Source organism: Gadus macrocephalus, chromosome 6 (assembly GCF_031168955.1).
Source record: "Gadus macrocephalus chromosome 6, ASM3116895v1".
Taxonomy (NCBI): domain Eukaryota; kingdom Metazoa; phylum Chordata; class Actinopteri; order Gadiformes; family Gadidae; genus Gadus; species Gadus macrocephalus.
In genome coordinates this window covers 8,214,710-8,232,876 of record NC_082387.1, presented here as the reverse complement: position 1 = coordinate 8,232,876, position 18,167 = coordinate 8,214,710, and the positions used below count along the sequence as shown (strand labels likewise).

At 46.1% G+C, this 18,167-nt stretch overlaps 2 protein-coding genes across 4 annotated transcripts in view; both read left to right on the top strand.

Annotated features, from left to right (window-relative positions):
- The first annotated feature begins 4,210 nt into the window (after positions 1-4,210).
- Positions 4,211-10,133, top strand: eomesb (eomesodermin homolog b). Its single transcript, XM_060053857.1, has 7 exons — positions 4,211-4,416; positions 5,559-6,186; positions 6,332-6,486; positions 6,681-6,802; positions 7,523-7,681; positions 7,930-7,991; positions 8,803-10,133. The coding sequence occupies exons 2-7, from the start codon at positions 5,636-5,638 to the stop codon at positions 9,671-9,673; spliced, it is 1,920 nt and encodes a 639-aa protein (XP_059909840.1). The 5' UTR covers positions 4,211-4,416; positions 5,559-5,635; the 3' UTR covers positions 9,674-10,133.
- A 3,183-nt stretch (positions 10,134-13,316) lies between these two features.
- The window catches only part of LOC132459368 (ankyrin repeat and IBR domain-containing protein 1-like), a 42,284-nt gene continuing 37,433 nt past the window's right edge, over positions 13,317-18,167 (top strand). For 2 of the 3 annotated variants that reach the window (XM_060053854.1, XM_060053852.1), the window contains exons 1-3: positions 13,318-13,480; positions 15,154-15,467; positions 17,715-18,015. In XM_060053854.1, coding sequence (XP_059909837.1) covers positions 15,280-15,467; positions 17,715-18,015 — 489 coding nt within the window. In that variant the 5' untranslated portion in view covers positions 13,318-13,480; positions 15,154-15,279. Of the gene's footprint in view, positions 13,481-15,153; positions 15,468-17,714; positions 18,016-18,167 lie in introns of all 3 variants that reach the window. The other variant, XM_060053853.1, reaches the window with a different exon arrangement.

Here is an 18,167-nt window from a genome sequence, read left to right as displayed (position 1 = left end):
TGTGACTTTTAAGGACAAGATGAGGTTGCACTTTATCTGCATGGATCGCATGAAACGTTAGGGTGTCAGAGCAGACAGTACAGCACATAGTAGAGCAAAAGATAGTTCAAAAAGAGGAGATTTCGGGGGGGGAATGAGAAACAAATGTTGTATGTGCCGCCCTGGCACCTAATGCTCGCATAGTGTGGGCGGTATCTTCAAATTCAATTTGAATGTGTTCCTGCAAAGGGCTTTGACACGTGATAAAGGCAAGGGCTACATAACCTGATAAACCAAACTAACTCATTAAGCAAACATCAGAATGAGCCGTCTGGTTAATAAATACGTTTGCTTACATGCAGTGCTTTGTGAGGTCCAGACCTCTCTCTCCGTACACACCTCTCTCCCTGATATCTCCCTGATACCTGCCTGATATCTCCCCTTATCTCCCAACACTCCGGCCATCTCATCTCCACTGATCTGAGCGGAAGGGGAGACATCCCAGGAAGATAAGTGTCTTTCAGGATATCTCATTAGCGAATGCAAATGAGGAAAACACCAACTCTTGGCAGCGAGGCGGCGGTGGATCTCCGTGGGATAGCTGGGACACGACAGCAGCTCACCAAGCGACCCCATGCTGGGCACCAAATGTGACGGCCCGCTCCTGCTGCTGCACTTTACAGGACAGAGGACCCGACCAATGGGTGCCCCCGGAGCTGGAGGGGGCCGCTACCCTACCCTACCCGCCCCCTCCCCAACTTCTGTCCCTCGGAAACCCCCAGAAGACAAGGGCCGCCACCACGACTAGTTCACTGGAACAATAATACTGATAATGGTCCAACAGGGACTTTTCCCTGTTGTTGGTGCGTTGTCGGTTGAGTGCCAAGAATTGGGTTGAAATTGGCATCGCTGCTTCTCTCCATTCCTTCAAAAATGCATATTTTTCATCAAATTAAATTCATACCGTTTTTTCATGCATCTTTTTTTTGTGTTCAACAGTGAGGCAACTTTAGATGATTATTAATACATAAACATGAAGCTAGCTTTTGGTTTTCCAATGTATTTATGCAATTTTGATAAACATACATCAATTGTTTTTATTTATTTGATTATCCCACGGACAAGAGAAGATAATACAGTACGATATCTGCGCACTTAACTCCACCATGGCTACCGACCATGCTATCCACTTTACAGCCACCATCTTGGTTCTAAACGGTAGCTGGACGGGGGGAACTGAATCCTCTCCCCCAGCTACCATTTAGAACCAAGATGGCTGCTGTATCATCCCTATATATCCACCGTGGCCATGGCGAGGTACAGCAGGCCTGCGCTCCACACGGGTGTGTGTGTGTGTGTGTGTTGGGGGGGGGGGGGGGGGTTCACTGGCACGGCTGCGTGGCCAACCGACCTTCTGCTCCACCCAGGGTGGGGAACTGGGTGGGGGTGGCCAGGTCACCGGCCCCTCTCCTCCTCCCTGACACGGGCTCCGCGGGCGGGTCGCAGGGCGGGATGGCAGGATGTCAGGAGCAGCCCTTTAGACGTGTCAAAAAGCAGGCACAGCTAGAGGAAGCTGTTCATTGAGCATGATATAAAGAGAAGAGAGGGAAGCTCACACACACACAGACACAGACACAGACACAGACACACACACACACACACACACACACACACACACACACACACACACACGCGCACACACACACACACACACACACACACACACACACACACACACACACACACACACACACACACACAGACACATACACACACACACACACACACACACACACACACACACACACACACACACACACACACACACACACACACACACACACACACACAGACTGTCTGCCCCCCATAAAACGTGGATATTTATAATAATTCCTCGTAATAACAGGAGCATTCATAAGTGATGATAAAGAGCAGGGAAGCTGCTTGTTAGGTTTTCTTGTGTTGGATAAAGATGAAAATGTCAACACGCCCTATTCTAGTCTTTTTGACTGTTTTTTTGCCATATCACAGCATGAGCCTAATTGAGAATAGTGACAAATCATTTGCCGTGCCATTCGCGGTGACAGAGGGACTTCTGTCGGGGGAAAGTAACAGCCAAGATGTTCTGCTGAAGGACACAAAGCCGTTTTGGAGCACAGCTACTGAATACTGTGGTTATTGTGACTCGAAGAATTGTGTGTGCCATCTTTCATGAACCAAAAGTTAAATAAATAAAATTGTGCGTCATTGCTGACAAGATAAGACAAACTGCTCCACCACGATGTGGCACTGTGAGTAATCAATCCAGGAACAAAATGGCGGGTTTTCAACATTGAGGTCAGAATTCAAATGTATCCAAAAAGGGTTGAAGAGGGTTGAAATCGGAGCCCCATACTTGCCCCATCAGTCGAGACTGGATCCAAACCCCCTGGTCCCCCTGACTGGCCATGCCCCCTTTAGTGCCCAAAGTACACAAAGAGAGGAGATGTTGGCATGGGTAATCCTCCAGATCCAGAATCACCTCAGGTAGGAGGCTCTGTTACAGCCCCACAACGTTACTGTGTTAAGTGTTCTCTTGTTGGTTGTTTTATCAAGAGGTCCAACCCAAAGAACAAGAGAGTCTGAGGGTTTTAGATACAGTCTGTTATCCACACAATGACCTGAACAAAAACCTCTCCTCCAAATGTTATTGTTGTAATTTCTGTGATGTTTGTTGCCTTGTTTTTACCTGTTATAGGACCAAACACATTCACACTCACACACACGCACACAGACACACACACACACACACACACACACACACACACACACACACACACACACACACACACACACACACACACACACACACACACACACACACACACACACACACACACACACACACACACACGCAAACACACTTTGAAATCAGTATTATATCTTAATTATCAAGGTCCTTGAGGGTAAACTTGAGTATAAATTAGGACACATGATTAGGGCCCATAAAAACAAGGGAGGACCTGTGCATGGTTTTCCAAACTCAAAAGTTTTGTAAGTTTACTTGACAAGCATGACAAGCTGTGGATTCCCCGTCAAACTGACAACATGCTCTACTACTGCGGCGTGTGCCAAACACAAAGCTTCCAATAACATCCACTGTTTGTTTTCCCTTCCAGGGCCCAGTCGTCTGAGGCACACAGTGTTTATCTGAACGGTGTCAACCTACTACACAACTCTTCCCACTCTAGACTTTCTCTTTTACATGCAAACCTGCTGCCAATAAGCAGCAGCTGTCTGTCACCGTCTGGCTTTAAAACACTCGGGCGGCGGAAGGGACCAGGACAGTTCAGTGGGTATTTAAGCTAGTACACGCCAATGAAGCACGCAACATTAGCATGCTAATGGGGGGCAGTTTGATATCAATATGCTGGTGTTTGAACTAAGATGGGGGTCGTCTGGGGCTCAATGCATGGCCCGGGACCCTGAAACAGATGGGCGGATATCTTGGTTTCTTCTTTGGTTTTGGTGGGATTTTGTTGATTAGTCAGACGAATCCCACAAGCATAAGAAATATGATTGATTAAAATTATATGCAAACTACCTTATAGCTTTTGTTGCACAGCAAGCCCCCCTGCAATATATATTGTGCAGTGTAGTAAGTAGTCATATATCTGGGGAGAAATTTAGATGTTAAGGGGAAATTTCTCATTCTGCCGCTCTGGGTTGTGTTTGAGCTGTTTGTAGCAGAAACCAAACACAAACGTCTGGGACCACATCTATTAAACACCCCTTGAATTAGGAATTCAATTAAAAACAAAGTGTACCTTTCCTTTGTGCTATCTTTTTGTGTTTTTCATCATTCCACTGACTAGGCCCACATGGGGATGTTGTGAGGTTCGAAGTACTGTTTGTGTTGTTTTTATCTGATGTGGTTCAGAGAAATTACTAAACGTCAATAATCAATAATCTTTCTGACATCCACTGAAGTATTTGAAGAAACACTTTAAGTAATGTCAAATTCTATACATTTAGTAAAATTACCTCATTTCAATTTCTTATTGCATGATACTCGATGCAGTTGCATACACAGATCCATATTCATAATATTTTCCTATACGTCTGATAATACCACTGTACTCGACTACTACCTGTGAGCGCAACACACGAGCACGCGCCCACGCTCGTCCCCGGGGAGAAGGATGAAGTTTGATAATAGGCTGCTATCTCTGCGTCATCGCCGCGGGAGAACACTTGTGAACTCCAGTCTCGAGACGCTCCTCACTGCAGCTCGCCGCTCGCGCTCCGCGGTTCTCTCATTGATCTACCCGCGGCAACATGAGGAGACTCCACCGCCTTCCGTTTGATTCTGGGGCGCATTTTCAATGAAGACGACACGGGTTTATATGTATTAGAATAATATTAATAATTACAGACGCAGAGGAGGAGGATTGTTGGGTGAGTTTGCACATTTTGATATTCTTTAATTGTTGTTAATTGAAACAGTGAAAATAGGCGAGGATGCCTGCGCTGAAATTAGACATTTCCATTTTTTCATATTTTATCATAATTATACGTGGATGGATTTGGGGGAGATCATTATTTGGCGGTGTGTGTTTGTGTCGTTCGGGTTGCCTCCCGTGTGGAAGACGCTCCATGTGTTTGGTTTCTCCCGTCTGTCTCCTATGAGGAACATCTCATCACATCTCAGGCTTCTTCACACGGAAAATTAATCGTCAGATCTTGATCTTTGCATTTGTCGTCCCTGAGGGACGCGGAATCACACGCTTAATTCATTCACTCTGCATACATCTATAGAATGGATTCATGTAGCCCAGATGCAATCTTTCAAAATGGCTAAATAGACCTTAATGGCTAAAATAGGACGCAAGCTATGGTAATGTATAAAAACATGTAATATTAAGCTATAATAAGTAATACAGTAATATATATAAGTAAAAAGGTAGGCTTTATCTGTCCAGGAAACATGCACCTTTATGTCCATATTCAGGCAGAACTTGATTATTATATAGGCCTATTATTATGGATTATTATTAATCCTTATAATTGCATTAGGTAGGCTTAATTAGCCAGTCTTCTTATATTTCCGTAAACCTTAATTAATTATTGAATGTAGGGCCTAGCCATTAGAACGAAAATGAATGCCTATAAAAAAAATTAAAAGTTTTTTCCGACTTATTTTAATTTATTTATTAACTTTTATTATTATTTTATTTCAGATAAATCCACTATAAACGATTCAAGAAGTTAAAAATGTAAAAGTTCTGTCCACAAAGCAGGAAATTAATGATAGGCCTAAGGCCTATAAGTCTATATTTCTATTAGGCCTATTCGTTACAATTGCCTATTTTTTTGGGCTAAATATTTATCTTTGCAATATCTTGCAATGCAACAAGGACACTGGATGTTACAAAGTCTGAAGGGACAGCCGCCCATCCAAAATATATCAGAAAATGGAGCTGAAAAATACATTATGGCAATTTCTGTTAAAAAAATATATTTACGAATAAACTATGTGACCTATTGCTTCCTAGAGGCGCCCTTAAAACATAATGTGATTTTTTTTAATATTTCCTCAGAGGCTCTCAAGTGAAGCCTTTGCCCCCCGGGATCCAGACCCTCTTGCCCGCCAGCGAGGCCGGGTGCTGCAGGCAGGATGCTCGGCAGCGAGGCCGAGAGCAGCAGCTTCCACCCCCCCAAAGACGTGGCGGAGGACAGGGACAAATCCCCCGCCTCCGACGACCCCTCCACCGCTCGGTACGCGGAGCACGGACTCCACACAGACAGATATTTCCTAACACCCCCGTCCTCCACAACGGCTAAACTAAGCGCAGAGGAGGCCGCGAACCCCTGCTCCTTTCTCCCCTACACCGGCCAGGCGGGCCCGGTGCCCCCCTATCCCCCGGGCTCCGGGGCTTCCAGGTACTCCTCATCGCTCCACTTCGGCTCCGTCCTGCAGTCCCCTGCGGGGTTCCCCCCGGCCGTGTGCTCCCCGGGGGCGCGCTCCCAGTTCAGCCCTTCGTACCAGTTCGGACAGAGTCCCAACTGTATCTATCCCCCGTATGGCGGACCGGGAGCGCGCCTCAGCCCGATGCCGCTCCACCCCGGGGGGCATGGGGACCGGGCCCAGGTCTACCTCTGCAACCGGCCCCTGTGGCTCAAGTTCCACCGGCACCAGACCGAGATGATCATCACGAAGCAGGGCAGGTGCGACCTTAGGGGTTTATGACATTTGTTAGTGGGATTTCGTGACTTATTTTCCCACCCTAATTGCTTGACAATAATAATAGTATAACATATATAACGGATTTGATTTCCCACATTGATTGTTTGTTCCTGCTCGTCTCTGCAGACGGATGTTCCCGTTCCTGAGCTTCAACATGGCGGGTCTGAACCTGACAAGGCACTACAACGTGTTCGTGGAGGTCGTGCTGGCGGACCCCAACCACTGGCGCTTCCAGGGCGGGAAGTGGGTCACCTGCGGGAAGGCGGACAACAACATGCAGGGTATGTCACCCGAATAGGCTTCTCAAAGGCCTGGGTCATATTTCAACCTCGTTATTCAGACTCTCTTTTATTTTCAATGTCTTCATTGATTTGATTAATGAATGTGTTATTATTAATTATTATGTTTAATTAATTCATAGTGTACACGTACAGATTACTAAATTAATTAATAAACCGTGTGGTTCATTTGAAAGGTAATAAGGTGTACATCCACCCGGAGTCTCCGAACACAGGGACCCACTGGATGAGGCAGGAGATCTCGTTTGGGAAACTTAAGGTCACCAACAACAAAGGAATCAATACCAGCACCTCACAGGTAATGTAACGATGCCAAAATACAACAATAATAATAGTAACATAATAAGAATAACATTATTATTCTAGTAATAATCATGATAATAGCAATAATAACAAAAATATAATAAGAAGAGTAGAAGTGGGCCTACTTCACAATATACTCACAATATCTTGTGAAGTTAACAATATATCAAAATGTATTCGGGAGCATGCAGTCCCATATCAAAAGGGTCACAGTATGTACAACATATTTTGGCCCTTTGACTGCATGTTCGTTCTTTGGTTCGCAGTCGATGTTGTTTAGTTAAACGCATTAAATGCCATCCGTTAGAGCTGTGGTAGGCCTAATGGTCGCGTTTGTTTGTCCAGGCCTCAGTTGGGGGCTTTTAGAATATTCAATTAGTGATTCAAGTGGTTAGTGTGGGCATTAATTAGCGTGCACGCGCTTTGTTCCTTAACATAACCTGAGGAACAGCATTGTTCTTTTAAATGATCAAGGCTTGGCTTATGATGCCGCTTATCTTCATCGAAACCTGTTAATATTCAAATACGATAGGCCCTATATGCCATCGTCTATATGGTGCTATTAATAAATAAATAAACGTTTTTTAAAGAACATAATAAATAAATAAATATAGAATCCCGGATTTATTTATTTGTCACTCTGGATCTTTTATTATGACCTATTATTTATTCATTTTCACTCGACTCCCTCTGTGAACCATGCGACTCCGTGCAGATGATCGTGCTGCAGTCTCTGCACAAGTACCAGCCCCGGCTACACATCGTGGAGGTGGCTGAGGACGGGGCGGAGGACCCCAACAGCAGCCAGAAGACCCAGACCTTCACCTTCCCGGAGAACCAGTTCATAGCCGTCACTGCCTACCAGAACACAGACGTAAGCACTGCGGGAATGGACCTAAACTTTATTATAACAAGGCGGCCATTATCCATCATCTGCATCATAGACGACTTGATACAGGCCTCGTCAAGCCGTTATCAGTTAAAGATTTTATTTTGTATCTAACTTATATAGTACCGGTCTATACCCATTATTCATTTTAACGGCAATTATTTTTCTAATATATCAGTAGTGTATGGGGAATCTAAAAAAACGTCTATTGTTTATGTGTTTTTTCTTTTTAGATTACGCAGCTAAAAATCGACCACAACCCCTTTGCCAAAGGATTCAGGGATAACTACGATTCGTGAGTACCATGATTTATTTGCAATGATTTACATATTTTATATTAGATATCATATATTTGAAAGAATAATGAAACACTGTTCCACACTACCCAACACGACCCCCAACCAATAAACTATGTAAATATATATATATATATATATATACATATATATATATAGCTGACTACATACATCTACTCCTAGGCTTAATCCATAGAAGACCAATTGGCCAAACCAGAGAACAACCATTTGGACTTCCTGTGCATCCAGGAAGTTTGGTGAAATAGCCACGCCCAATTATATCTATATGAAGAAAACTACAAAAATAATCAACAAATCCCCCAAAATAACCTGGTTCCTGAGTGGAAATCAGAGCATGTTTTTAGCCTTCCCATATCAGCACTAGCCTGGTCCTACCGGACTCTCGTACTTCATTTCATTTGCAGAGTCTGGCCTCTCTCTCATTGACAAACGTTAACTCACTTTAAGGCAGGTGTCGGTTGGAGTTTAAAACTATTGGATCTGCCCGGTGCCACTCTGGATCTGCCATTACCAAGCGTTAACGTTTGACTAGAACTCAAACCAGCGCACGACCTCAACGTCATTGTTCTCAGCCACTCCCTCTGTTCGCTGACTGGACCGGAAAAATTTGGCCGGACAAAATCCCGCGAATATACCGCAAACCCAGACTTAGTACTGAAGGGAAATTAAAATTGAGCGGAAGTACGTGGGCAGGTGGAGCCAGGCTACATCAGCACCACAACCCAACAGAAACACAAACACAACCCAAATAAACCACAACATCCATGTTGTCCTCCCCCCTCCTCACAGGATGTACACGGCCCCCGACGGCGACCGCCTGACGCCCTCCCCCAGCGACTCCCCGTGCTCGCACCAGATCGTTCCGGGGGCCCGCTACGCCATGCAGCCCTTCTTCCAGGATCAGTTCGTCAACAACCTGCCCCCCAACCGTTTCTACGGCGCCGCCGGCGGCGTCGGTTGCCACGGTGGCGGCGAGCGCGCCGTCCCCCAGACCAACGGCTTCCTGTCGGCCTCCCCGTCCGACGACCCCGCCTCCCAGCGCTGGTTCGTGGCCTCCATGCAGCAGGGGGCCCCCAACGGAGGGGCGGCCCCCAACAAGCTGGAGCTGACCCCCTACGAGGGCGAGTACCCGGGGCCCCTGCTACCCTACGGCCTCAAGTCCCTCTCCATGCAGACCTCGGCCCACGCCCTGGGCTACTACCCGGACTCCCCCTTCAGCAGCGTGGGGGCCGGGGGCTGGGGCGCCGGCCGGGGGCCCTACCACCAGAGGAAAGGGCCGACCCCCGGCCTGCCCTGGTCTCCCAGGCCCAGCCCCACGGCCGCCGCGGGCTTCCCGGAGGACCTGGAGGGGAAGGACAAGCCCCTGGCCAGGGAGGGCGCCGGCGAGAGCGGGAGCGGGGGCAGCGGGGGGCTGATCTCAGCATGGACGGACACGCCCACCCCGGGGCTGGCCCCGGACAAGCCCGACGGGGGGTCGTACGCGGCGGGCTGCAAGCGCCGGCGTCTGTCCCTGGAGGGGTCGAGCGCCGAGGGACACTCGCCCACAGAGGTCAAGTGTGAGGACTTGGGCCCCGCCACGACCGTCCACAGTGGGCCCTACAGCAAGGACGGGCCCCCAAGAGCCCTGCCGGCGTACTACTCCTTTTACACAAGCCCCTGATGGTCCGCACAAAAAAACGAAGTTGTTAAAAAAAAAAAAATCATGATTTTTCATAAATTTTTATGATTTTTTGGAATTTTCATGAATTGTACGATTTTTTGTGATGATATGGAAGGATAATTAGAATGTGATTTGAAAGAAAACAGAGTTACGATGTGTGGTGTCGCAAGGTATCTCAGAGAACTACAGACAACAATACTTTAAATGTAAAGATCAAAATGACTCTATCACTATATATTTTTGGTCTGTATTTGCATATTTAAACATTGAAAGACATTTGCTTATTTCCTCTGCTGCTGTGCTATATATTTTTTCCTCTTATGTACAGTAAAATATTTGTGATACGGTATTTATCTTGAAGCTTCTTTGTATTACATTTGGCATCCTGTGATGTTTGTAAATAGCTGCATTTAAATGTTCAGAGATTTGTTAATAAAGTGCCAACGTGTTATAAGCAGAACCAGAGTCGGTCCATCTGTGGTGGACGATGCTTCATAAATAGCCTCCCACGACGAACATTATTATGAAACAATAGGGCTGGATAAGACCAGCTAAAAGGGCAGAGGGGGGACCCAAACCACTGAGATTTACGGTCATCCAGGCCGAAGGAATCGACCCTTAACCTCCATCGAGGGTGGCGACGACATCCCAGATTGTCTCCAACCCTGGTGCTCCATTGGTTGACCGGCGTATCCATGATCCACCTATAGGATAAAGGCTAGAGTGGAGGTCTCGCCTTTCAATGGATTCATTGGTTGATTCCCCTGTGGGTGGGTTATTGTGATAAACATTTAGAGATAATACATGAACCATTGTCTTCTTGTCATTATTATTATCTTCAGTTTCAACTTCATTTTGATGTTGTAAACATTTGCCTGTGAGATAATAATTACACTGTTATCCACAATGAAGCAGTTTTGAGTTCTTATTGTGATTTGCATTGGATAAAAGCATCTTGATGACTTCATGAACCAGCATAACTCGACTGCTCCTCAATAGGTTTTGCATACAAAAGTCGAGTATGTTCTGAGTTGTTCAGAACATACAAGAATTTAGGTTGTACCGTTCAGTTAAACTGTTGTATTTTTGTAATATGGGCTCATTTCTTTAATTTCCCTGCATCATGGACATATGTTGCAAGACATTTAGGAACCCAATGTAGTTGCGATCCTTGTAAGCCTTACCCTAAATGGATTACATTTAAATATCATGTAGGCCTGCACTCTATCCTCACCTCCAAATAGTGTCACAACACTCTCTGAGAACAAGGACGAGTCTCGGGACGAAGTGAGAAAACGATGCATCTAGTCTTTGGTACGTTCTAATTTCAACTAATTCGAACATTATTATTTATTTGTCGATGCAGACCTCTAGCACCCGCTGGTGTTCGTATGGAGAACTTTACTTCACGAACCAAAGCAGATTATAAATCTGATCAGCGTCTGACTGCAAACTTCATGCGCAATGAACCAATGCAACCACCCCAAAGATGCTAATTTGTTCAACTTTGAAGGCGTACTTAACATTGTTAAAGAGAAATCATTCACCCCTCTACATGTTCAGCAAGCAGTATTAAACTGATTTAAATGATTTATTCACTGTTATGCACTTAACCAATTTTTTCTCAAACCTTGCAATTATGGTGCAACTGTGTGTGTGTGTGTGTGTGTGTGTGTGTGTGTGTGTGTGTGTGTGTGTGTGTGTGTGTGTGTGTGTGTGTGTGTGTGTGTGTGTGTGTGTGTGTGTGTGTGTGTGTGTGTGTGTGTGGCAGGCTGTTGAAGTTGCCAGCGATGTAAGTGACACCCTACTGCTGAAAGTGCTGAGCGACAGTATCGGTGAAACGGAGAGGGGACTTATCACAACCATCCACCTGACGACAAATAATCGTTGTTTCAGCTTTGACACATTCAGACTCAGACTGTAATGGAAAATCCATGTCGTTTTCCCATTTCTTATTCTCCGTAGGTCACCCATAAACCCTGTCTTGAACAAAAGAGGGAGGCTGGCTCAGTAATCATCACACTTGACTAAAACCAAAAAGAGGAATGTGAGCTCAGGCGCAAAGACACTCAAAAACCAAAGCTTTGAATAAACTTTACTCTCTTGTCAACGAGATGATATCCAGGCTTCAGACATCAGGCAAACCGGTACATGGTGTGTAGACTCTGTAGCCAACAAAGCAAACCTGAGTACTTAAATACACACACACTGTGACACAATTGAGTCAATAAACACAGATGCATTAACTTGGAGCTTCCGAAAATAACCGACCGAACAGCGCTCCCTACCGAAAAACGTAAACTGTGACAGTCAGTTGTAAAGAAGCAGAAACGAGAACGTAGCGACCTGTTTTTACGTCTTCTGTTGGAAGATAACCTCGGTTCTTTAGTCTGCTGACCAGTTGGAAGAGTAGGCTACCTACCTCTGTTATTTAGTCTGGTGACCAGTTGGATGAGAACCTCTGCTTTTTAGTCTGCTGACCAGATAGAGGACATGGATAACCTCTGTTCTCTGGTCTGATGATCAGTTTGAGGAGAACCTCTGTTCTTGAGTCTGCTGACCAGATGGAGAACACGGAGAACCTCTGTTCTTTAGACTTCTGCCATGGAGAACCTCTGGAGGACACAGAGCATGAGGCCGGGAAGCTGTATTATTTACCTCTTATGTGTCCCCTGACCTAGAAGCAGTACCTGATCAAGAAATTGCCATAACAAGACCCAGCAGTGCCCTCGGGAGGAAAATCTCCTATCCAGCAAGTGCCTTTTTCATCAGGAAGAGAATATCCAATCTCAACGTATAACTGCGATTCTGGTTGCTGATGTGGTTTATACGGGCTCTGTCGCCATCTTGTGGTCAAATGTTGCCAGGTCACAATTTAGAAACGAGCTCACGTTGCGTGATTTATCCCACATTTAACTCAATGTTGACTATTTTACTCAATGGACCAGTCATTCTGGCTGTCATTGGATTCATGAAATGAGAGCACGCACGCACGCGCGCGCACGCACACACACACACACACACACACACACACACACACACACACACACACACACACACACACACACACACACACACACACACACACACACACACACACACACACACACACACACACACACACACACACAGGTTTTAAGTTTTCAAGCAAGGAACACTACTCGAATTGTTTACTTGAATCGTTTGAAATGAGAAACAGCCTACATGTTATTCCATTTTTTATTAAGGTTAAGTTATTTGTAGTATTTTTGGACATTTTATGTGATTTAGTGTAGTCCAAATCACAGAGACGCTTAACCCGTTTCCCAGGCATTCTCATCTCACGAAGGAATGTCTGGAACGAGATGCTCCAATTGAACGTTATTGGCGAGAGAGGGCGGGACTTTCACTTTGATGGGTTTAGAGGAGGGACTTTCGGCAGAGTTATATCCGTTTCCTTTACATGTTTCGGATATTTCTTTGCCAAATCACTCATCCAAAAAATATTTTTTTATTCTTCTTGTCATCGTTGTTGTCTTTAATCTTTCAAAGTGGTATTGTTCTTGCTGCGGGGACTGTTTACCGGCGTACACATCTCATAGGAAGCAGCGAACTAGACGTTGTGCGGTGGTAGACTCGGATAACGCCACAACTCATGACCCTCCCCCAGCCTACAGAGTTGACAGGAAGGGGCATCATCGTCACAGCGCCCAGCACGTAATTTATGGGAAAGCATTGCATCCCGTAACAAGAAAGGAAACACACATTGTTGTGGTAACCAACGGCCAAAAAACAACCCAAATAACGCTAGCCGGACACACAACCCTCGTAAGTAAACTTTTGATAGTTCAATCTGCTAAGTCGCCTAGCCTTTGTAGCTTCGCCACTGATCGTGATCATCACACGCATCGGGCGCTAGCCGACGCAGATGTCGTGGTGTTTGTTTTTCGAAATGTGCTTAAAAAAAATAACACTCAACCATGAACTTGTTGGCAGCATCAAAACTGCCTGTTTTAAAGCGATCCGCGTTCGGTTCGTTGTTTGACAGGTCTCACAGGGGCTAGTTAAGGCTAGCCCGGAGCGCTAGCATGCTGGTCTGACTCAACACGTTGGGATCTGAGATCAGGACAACACTCTGGACGACAGGACTTTATACTACTTTATCCCAGCGGATCATGAGTCGCACCGTTATGGGTTCACACCCAAATTGTTTGTGGGTTCATATACTGATGGTTCCCTCTCCCCCCTTCGTCAGTGTGCGCCACCGCCAGACTTTGGCTTGTTTAGTTTGTAGTGTGTTGTTTGTTTACTAAGTGGTGAACAATGTGCTCTGAATCAGGCATCGCAGTTTGGTGAACTACTTCTGTTAAATGTCTGCTGTCTTGTAGTTGGGCAGCCCTGAGAAGTTGTATGGGAGTCACTGGACGCATGAGTTTGATTTGGTCGCTCCTTGTGTGTTAGAGTTGAAGAATAATAGGGCTTGATTATCTGTACAACCTACTTTGAAATATGCAAGTGATGCACTTTATTATGAAACATACGTTACCTCCAAAATTGTAGCTTGGTACTTGTATCGTTTTCATATCAGTTTGTTTGTTTGAGGAGGAGTTCTGAAACTAACTTTGGCCACAATAGACCATGCAGAGATTCACTTTCTGTTGTACTGTGTAAACAAGTCCAGACATTTACAGGACTGGTTTCTGGAATTAATTTATTCAGGTTCATTGTACTTTGTAACCTGATCCATCCTTGGTGTAACTTTCAGTTAATGAATGTACACACATACTGACATTGATTCAACAATGGGGATGGAGTTCTTCTTTCAAAAACAACAACACTTGCATCCTTAATAGCCTGTAGTGTACTGTAGATCACAGAAAAAAAGCTCAGTCTGAGCCCTCTGTTGCTCATACAGTCTTGACATATGGTCCTACTGTAGGCCATGTGTTGACTCTCTGCATGTCGTTTCTGTGTAATTCCGGTAATGCCTCTCGTACCAGCGAGCAATGGGCCCTCGTCGGAGCGGGCGGCTCTGGCAGGGAGCTACGGAAAGCTCCCGGGTGCGCCGGAGGAAGCATTGTCCCTCTCGCTGCGTGGCTTCTGTTCGTTACAACATTGAGCCACTTGACGAACGGCAGAAAAAACACAAGGAGAAGGTTGTTGCGCTGACACTGGGACCCATTAGTGTCGAGGGAATGACGAGACAAAGACGTTGTTTTTACTTTTAACCAAAGAGGCATTTCCTTGTTTTTAAGAGGACATTTTTAAGCTGTCACGGGATTCGAGGATTTGTTTGTGGAAGGGTGTCGATGATTACCCAGGTGGTTTGACCTTGAAGGTCAGGATCTTTTCGGCGAGCCTCCCAGATAAGCTAGCCCTTTTTTAATGTTTACCTGAAGGATAACTGCTGGACTTCTTCTATTTTTTTTCTTTTTGATTCTACCAACTGCCACTTAAAGCGTACAAATCCTCTCTCTCTCTCTCTCCCCTCTTTTCCTCAGGAACACACACACTATGTCGATCCCTCGCCCACGGGGACCTTGAAGTCGACCCGTTGACGCTTTTATTTTTTAAAAAAGAGTCCGGGGGACCTTTTTTTTAATTTTTTTTCCCGTGGCGGGGGGACGATGGGGAACACGGCCACCAAGTTCCGCAAGGCGCTGGTCAACGGCGACGAGCTGCTGTCCTGCCAGCTGTACGAGGGCAACCCCCAGTTCAAGGAGGCGATGGACCCCAACACCAGCTACGGAGAACCCTACCAGCACAACACGGCGCTGCACTACGCAGCACGCCACGCCATGACGCGCCTGCTCAGGTGAGGGGGTACAGTGCACGTGTGTCCATTTTAATTATTATGAAATTCATTCAAAAGTCTGTGGTCATCGTTTAATTTGATTTATTTTGGCCCCTCATTGCTTATCTCGGCCCCTCATTGATTAATTTGGCCCCTCATTGATCATTTGCATCATCCCATTTTCCCCAAGTGTTTTTTATTCCCGTATTGATTTAGCTTGTTATGTTCATCCGTCATTCATCGAATAGCTTTACCATTTTACTAGCCCTCTGTCTCCTTACAGTAACACAAGGGCCTAGTTGCTGTTAGTCAAAATAAATACAACAAAATCCGCTCACGATATACACTCGCATACGTCCGTGCACGTTCCTTCTGGCGCTCCGGCACGTTGCCATCTGCTAGCATCGCTGAGGAATGCACGGCGCTGGGACGGAACAGGAAGGTGTTCCAAGAGCTTCCAGTTCCCACACACACACACACACACACACACACACACACACACACACACACACACACACACACACACACACACACACACACACACACACACACACACACACACACACACACACACACACACACACACACACCCCCTCCCTCCCTCCTCGGTTGTACTCTTGTTTACCCCACTCCTTCCTCTTCCCTCTGGTGGTCTGCTTGCGATCGTTCCAATTCCTGCACTAAATGTTGGTTAAGGCAGAATTAACTTTGGGAGGTAGAGTGGCATGGAAACCGACTGGACCACCGAGGAGGTTGATCGATGGCCTACTGGAAGTTGGTGTTCTGGGTTTCCAATAAGCTGCGGGCCCTCACGGGTCAGGCAGCTTGTCAATAGGCCCTCGAGCCGACCGGTATATTAGAATCCACCAATACAATCAGCACTCTTAAGTTCAACATTTGAGTAAACAAAAGGATGGAAGAGCGGTACCTGATGACTTGAGTACTTGATACTACATTGGGAATATGGTGTTGCTGTCGTCTATACAGTTTTATGCTGAACAGTTGCCAGGCATGCCTCTATCATGAGGACTAAACGGCCTGTAAAGCCAATAGTGCCCACTGTCAATTCCACTCTGAAGGTCCTTTTATGTTAAACAAGATTGCTTTGTTGCCATTTCTTTCCCACGTCAATAAAATGATGACAAATGACAAATCATGGATCGAAAAAGCAGCTTTATTTTTTATTCAATTCAAGTTCCATTATTTTGTTTAGGGCTTTAGCCTGCGAATTAATAAGTTTAACCTATCACAATCTGGTATCTTTGTCAGTCACCATGGTAACTGTCAATGTTGTACGACATAACGGAGGTAACCACCTGATCACGTTTCTCATCACACATCCCTCCTACTGCGTCCATAGTTGTAAACTAAATGCATAGCCTAGCTGTTATATGTATTGATTACGCACCTCCATAGCTGTCCAAACTCCAAACAGACAAACAATTTGTTGTTTTTTTCCGCTTATCACATCGTTTACTTGCATCTGAGGCATGTGATCCAAAAGGACCTTGAGACATTAGGGCGGGGATGGGCAACTTTTATGATAAAAAGGGACACAATTCTTCATCATCACCATCAGAGGGCCATGTGACTGTGCACTTCAACTAGACGTAAACTGAGAGAAGCTACACATTTTTGAATTTGTTGGATATGATTTCCTGTATTCTGGTGCATTTTGGGGATGGCCACTACCTACAAAATCTTCCAGATTCATAACCTATTTATGGTATGTTGATTGAAACAACATACATTAATTTCATGTTTTCCATGCTCAAACAGCCACATGATTCGTTAGTATTTTGCAAAGGGCTCACATACATCATCGTTCAATGATGTCACAAAACTGAAACACAGTGGCCCAACATTAAGTTCAACAACTCAATGAACTCAAACCCAACAAGAATGATATTCACTTCAGAGCAGTTGTAGTAGTTGTAGTGGCTACTTAGTGGAAATCTTTCATGACTGATATCGCTTCTAAGCAAACTAGACACATGGGTTTGCCTTTGAATTCTATGAACAGATACTCTGCTCTTCTTCTATCTTAACCAAGTTTTCTGCAACTCGATTTATTTTTTATTAAATAAAAATGATGTGCGGGCCTGACTGAGTGAGGATACGGGCCGTCTGCGGCCCGCGAGCCGCCAGTTGCCCATCCCTGCCTTAGGTAGTGTTCACTCCAAAACCATAAGCAAAGCCAGGGCTGTACTCCCCCCATTGACCCGCCCCCTAACCTCCACCTCACCAACCTCCCCCCCCCCTCCACAGGTCCTTCATCTTCAGCAAGGACGGCAACCCCAACAAGCGCAACGTCCACAACGAGACGGCCCTGCACCTGCTGTGCATGGGGCCCCACATACTGGGCGGCGAGGGGCCCCTGCACCCCCGCATCACGCGGCCGTACGAGGACGAGCGCCGGCGCGCCGACTGCCTGCAGGTCATCCTGGCGTGGACCGGCGCCAAGCTGGACCAGGGCGAGTACGAGAGCGCCGACATCAACGCCACGGACAACCGCAAGAACACCTGCCTGCACTACGCCGCCGCCTCGGGCCTGAAGACCTGCGTGGAGGTGAGGCCCGTGTCGGGGGGGGGGGGGGTTAATCACACTGCACGCACTCCACACGCTGGCCCAACCGTTGGCCGTCTGGAACGTTTTTGCGGGAACAAAGCTTTTTTTCGTGGGAAGCTGGAACGGCCCGGACGGCGTCTGGTCCGATTTCA

What these genes read in the sequence shown, in the direction of transcription:
- eomesb (XM_060053857.1), top strand. Translation starts at nt 5,636, where the DNA reads ATGCTCGGCAGCGAGGCCGAGAGCAGCAGCTTCCACCCCCCCAAAGAC. An exon ending in ATCATCACGAAGCAGGGCAG is followed by an intron (nt 6,187 to 6,331) that starts GTGCGACCTTAG and finishes TCGTCTCTGCAG; the next exon opens with ACGGATGTTCCCGTTCCTGA. An exon ending in TTCAGGGATAACTACGATTC is followed by an intron (nt 7,992 to 8,802) that starts GTGAGTACCATG and finishes CCCTCCTCACAG; the next exon opens with GATGTACACGGCCCCCGACG.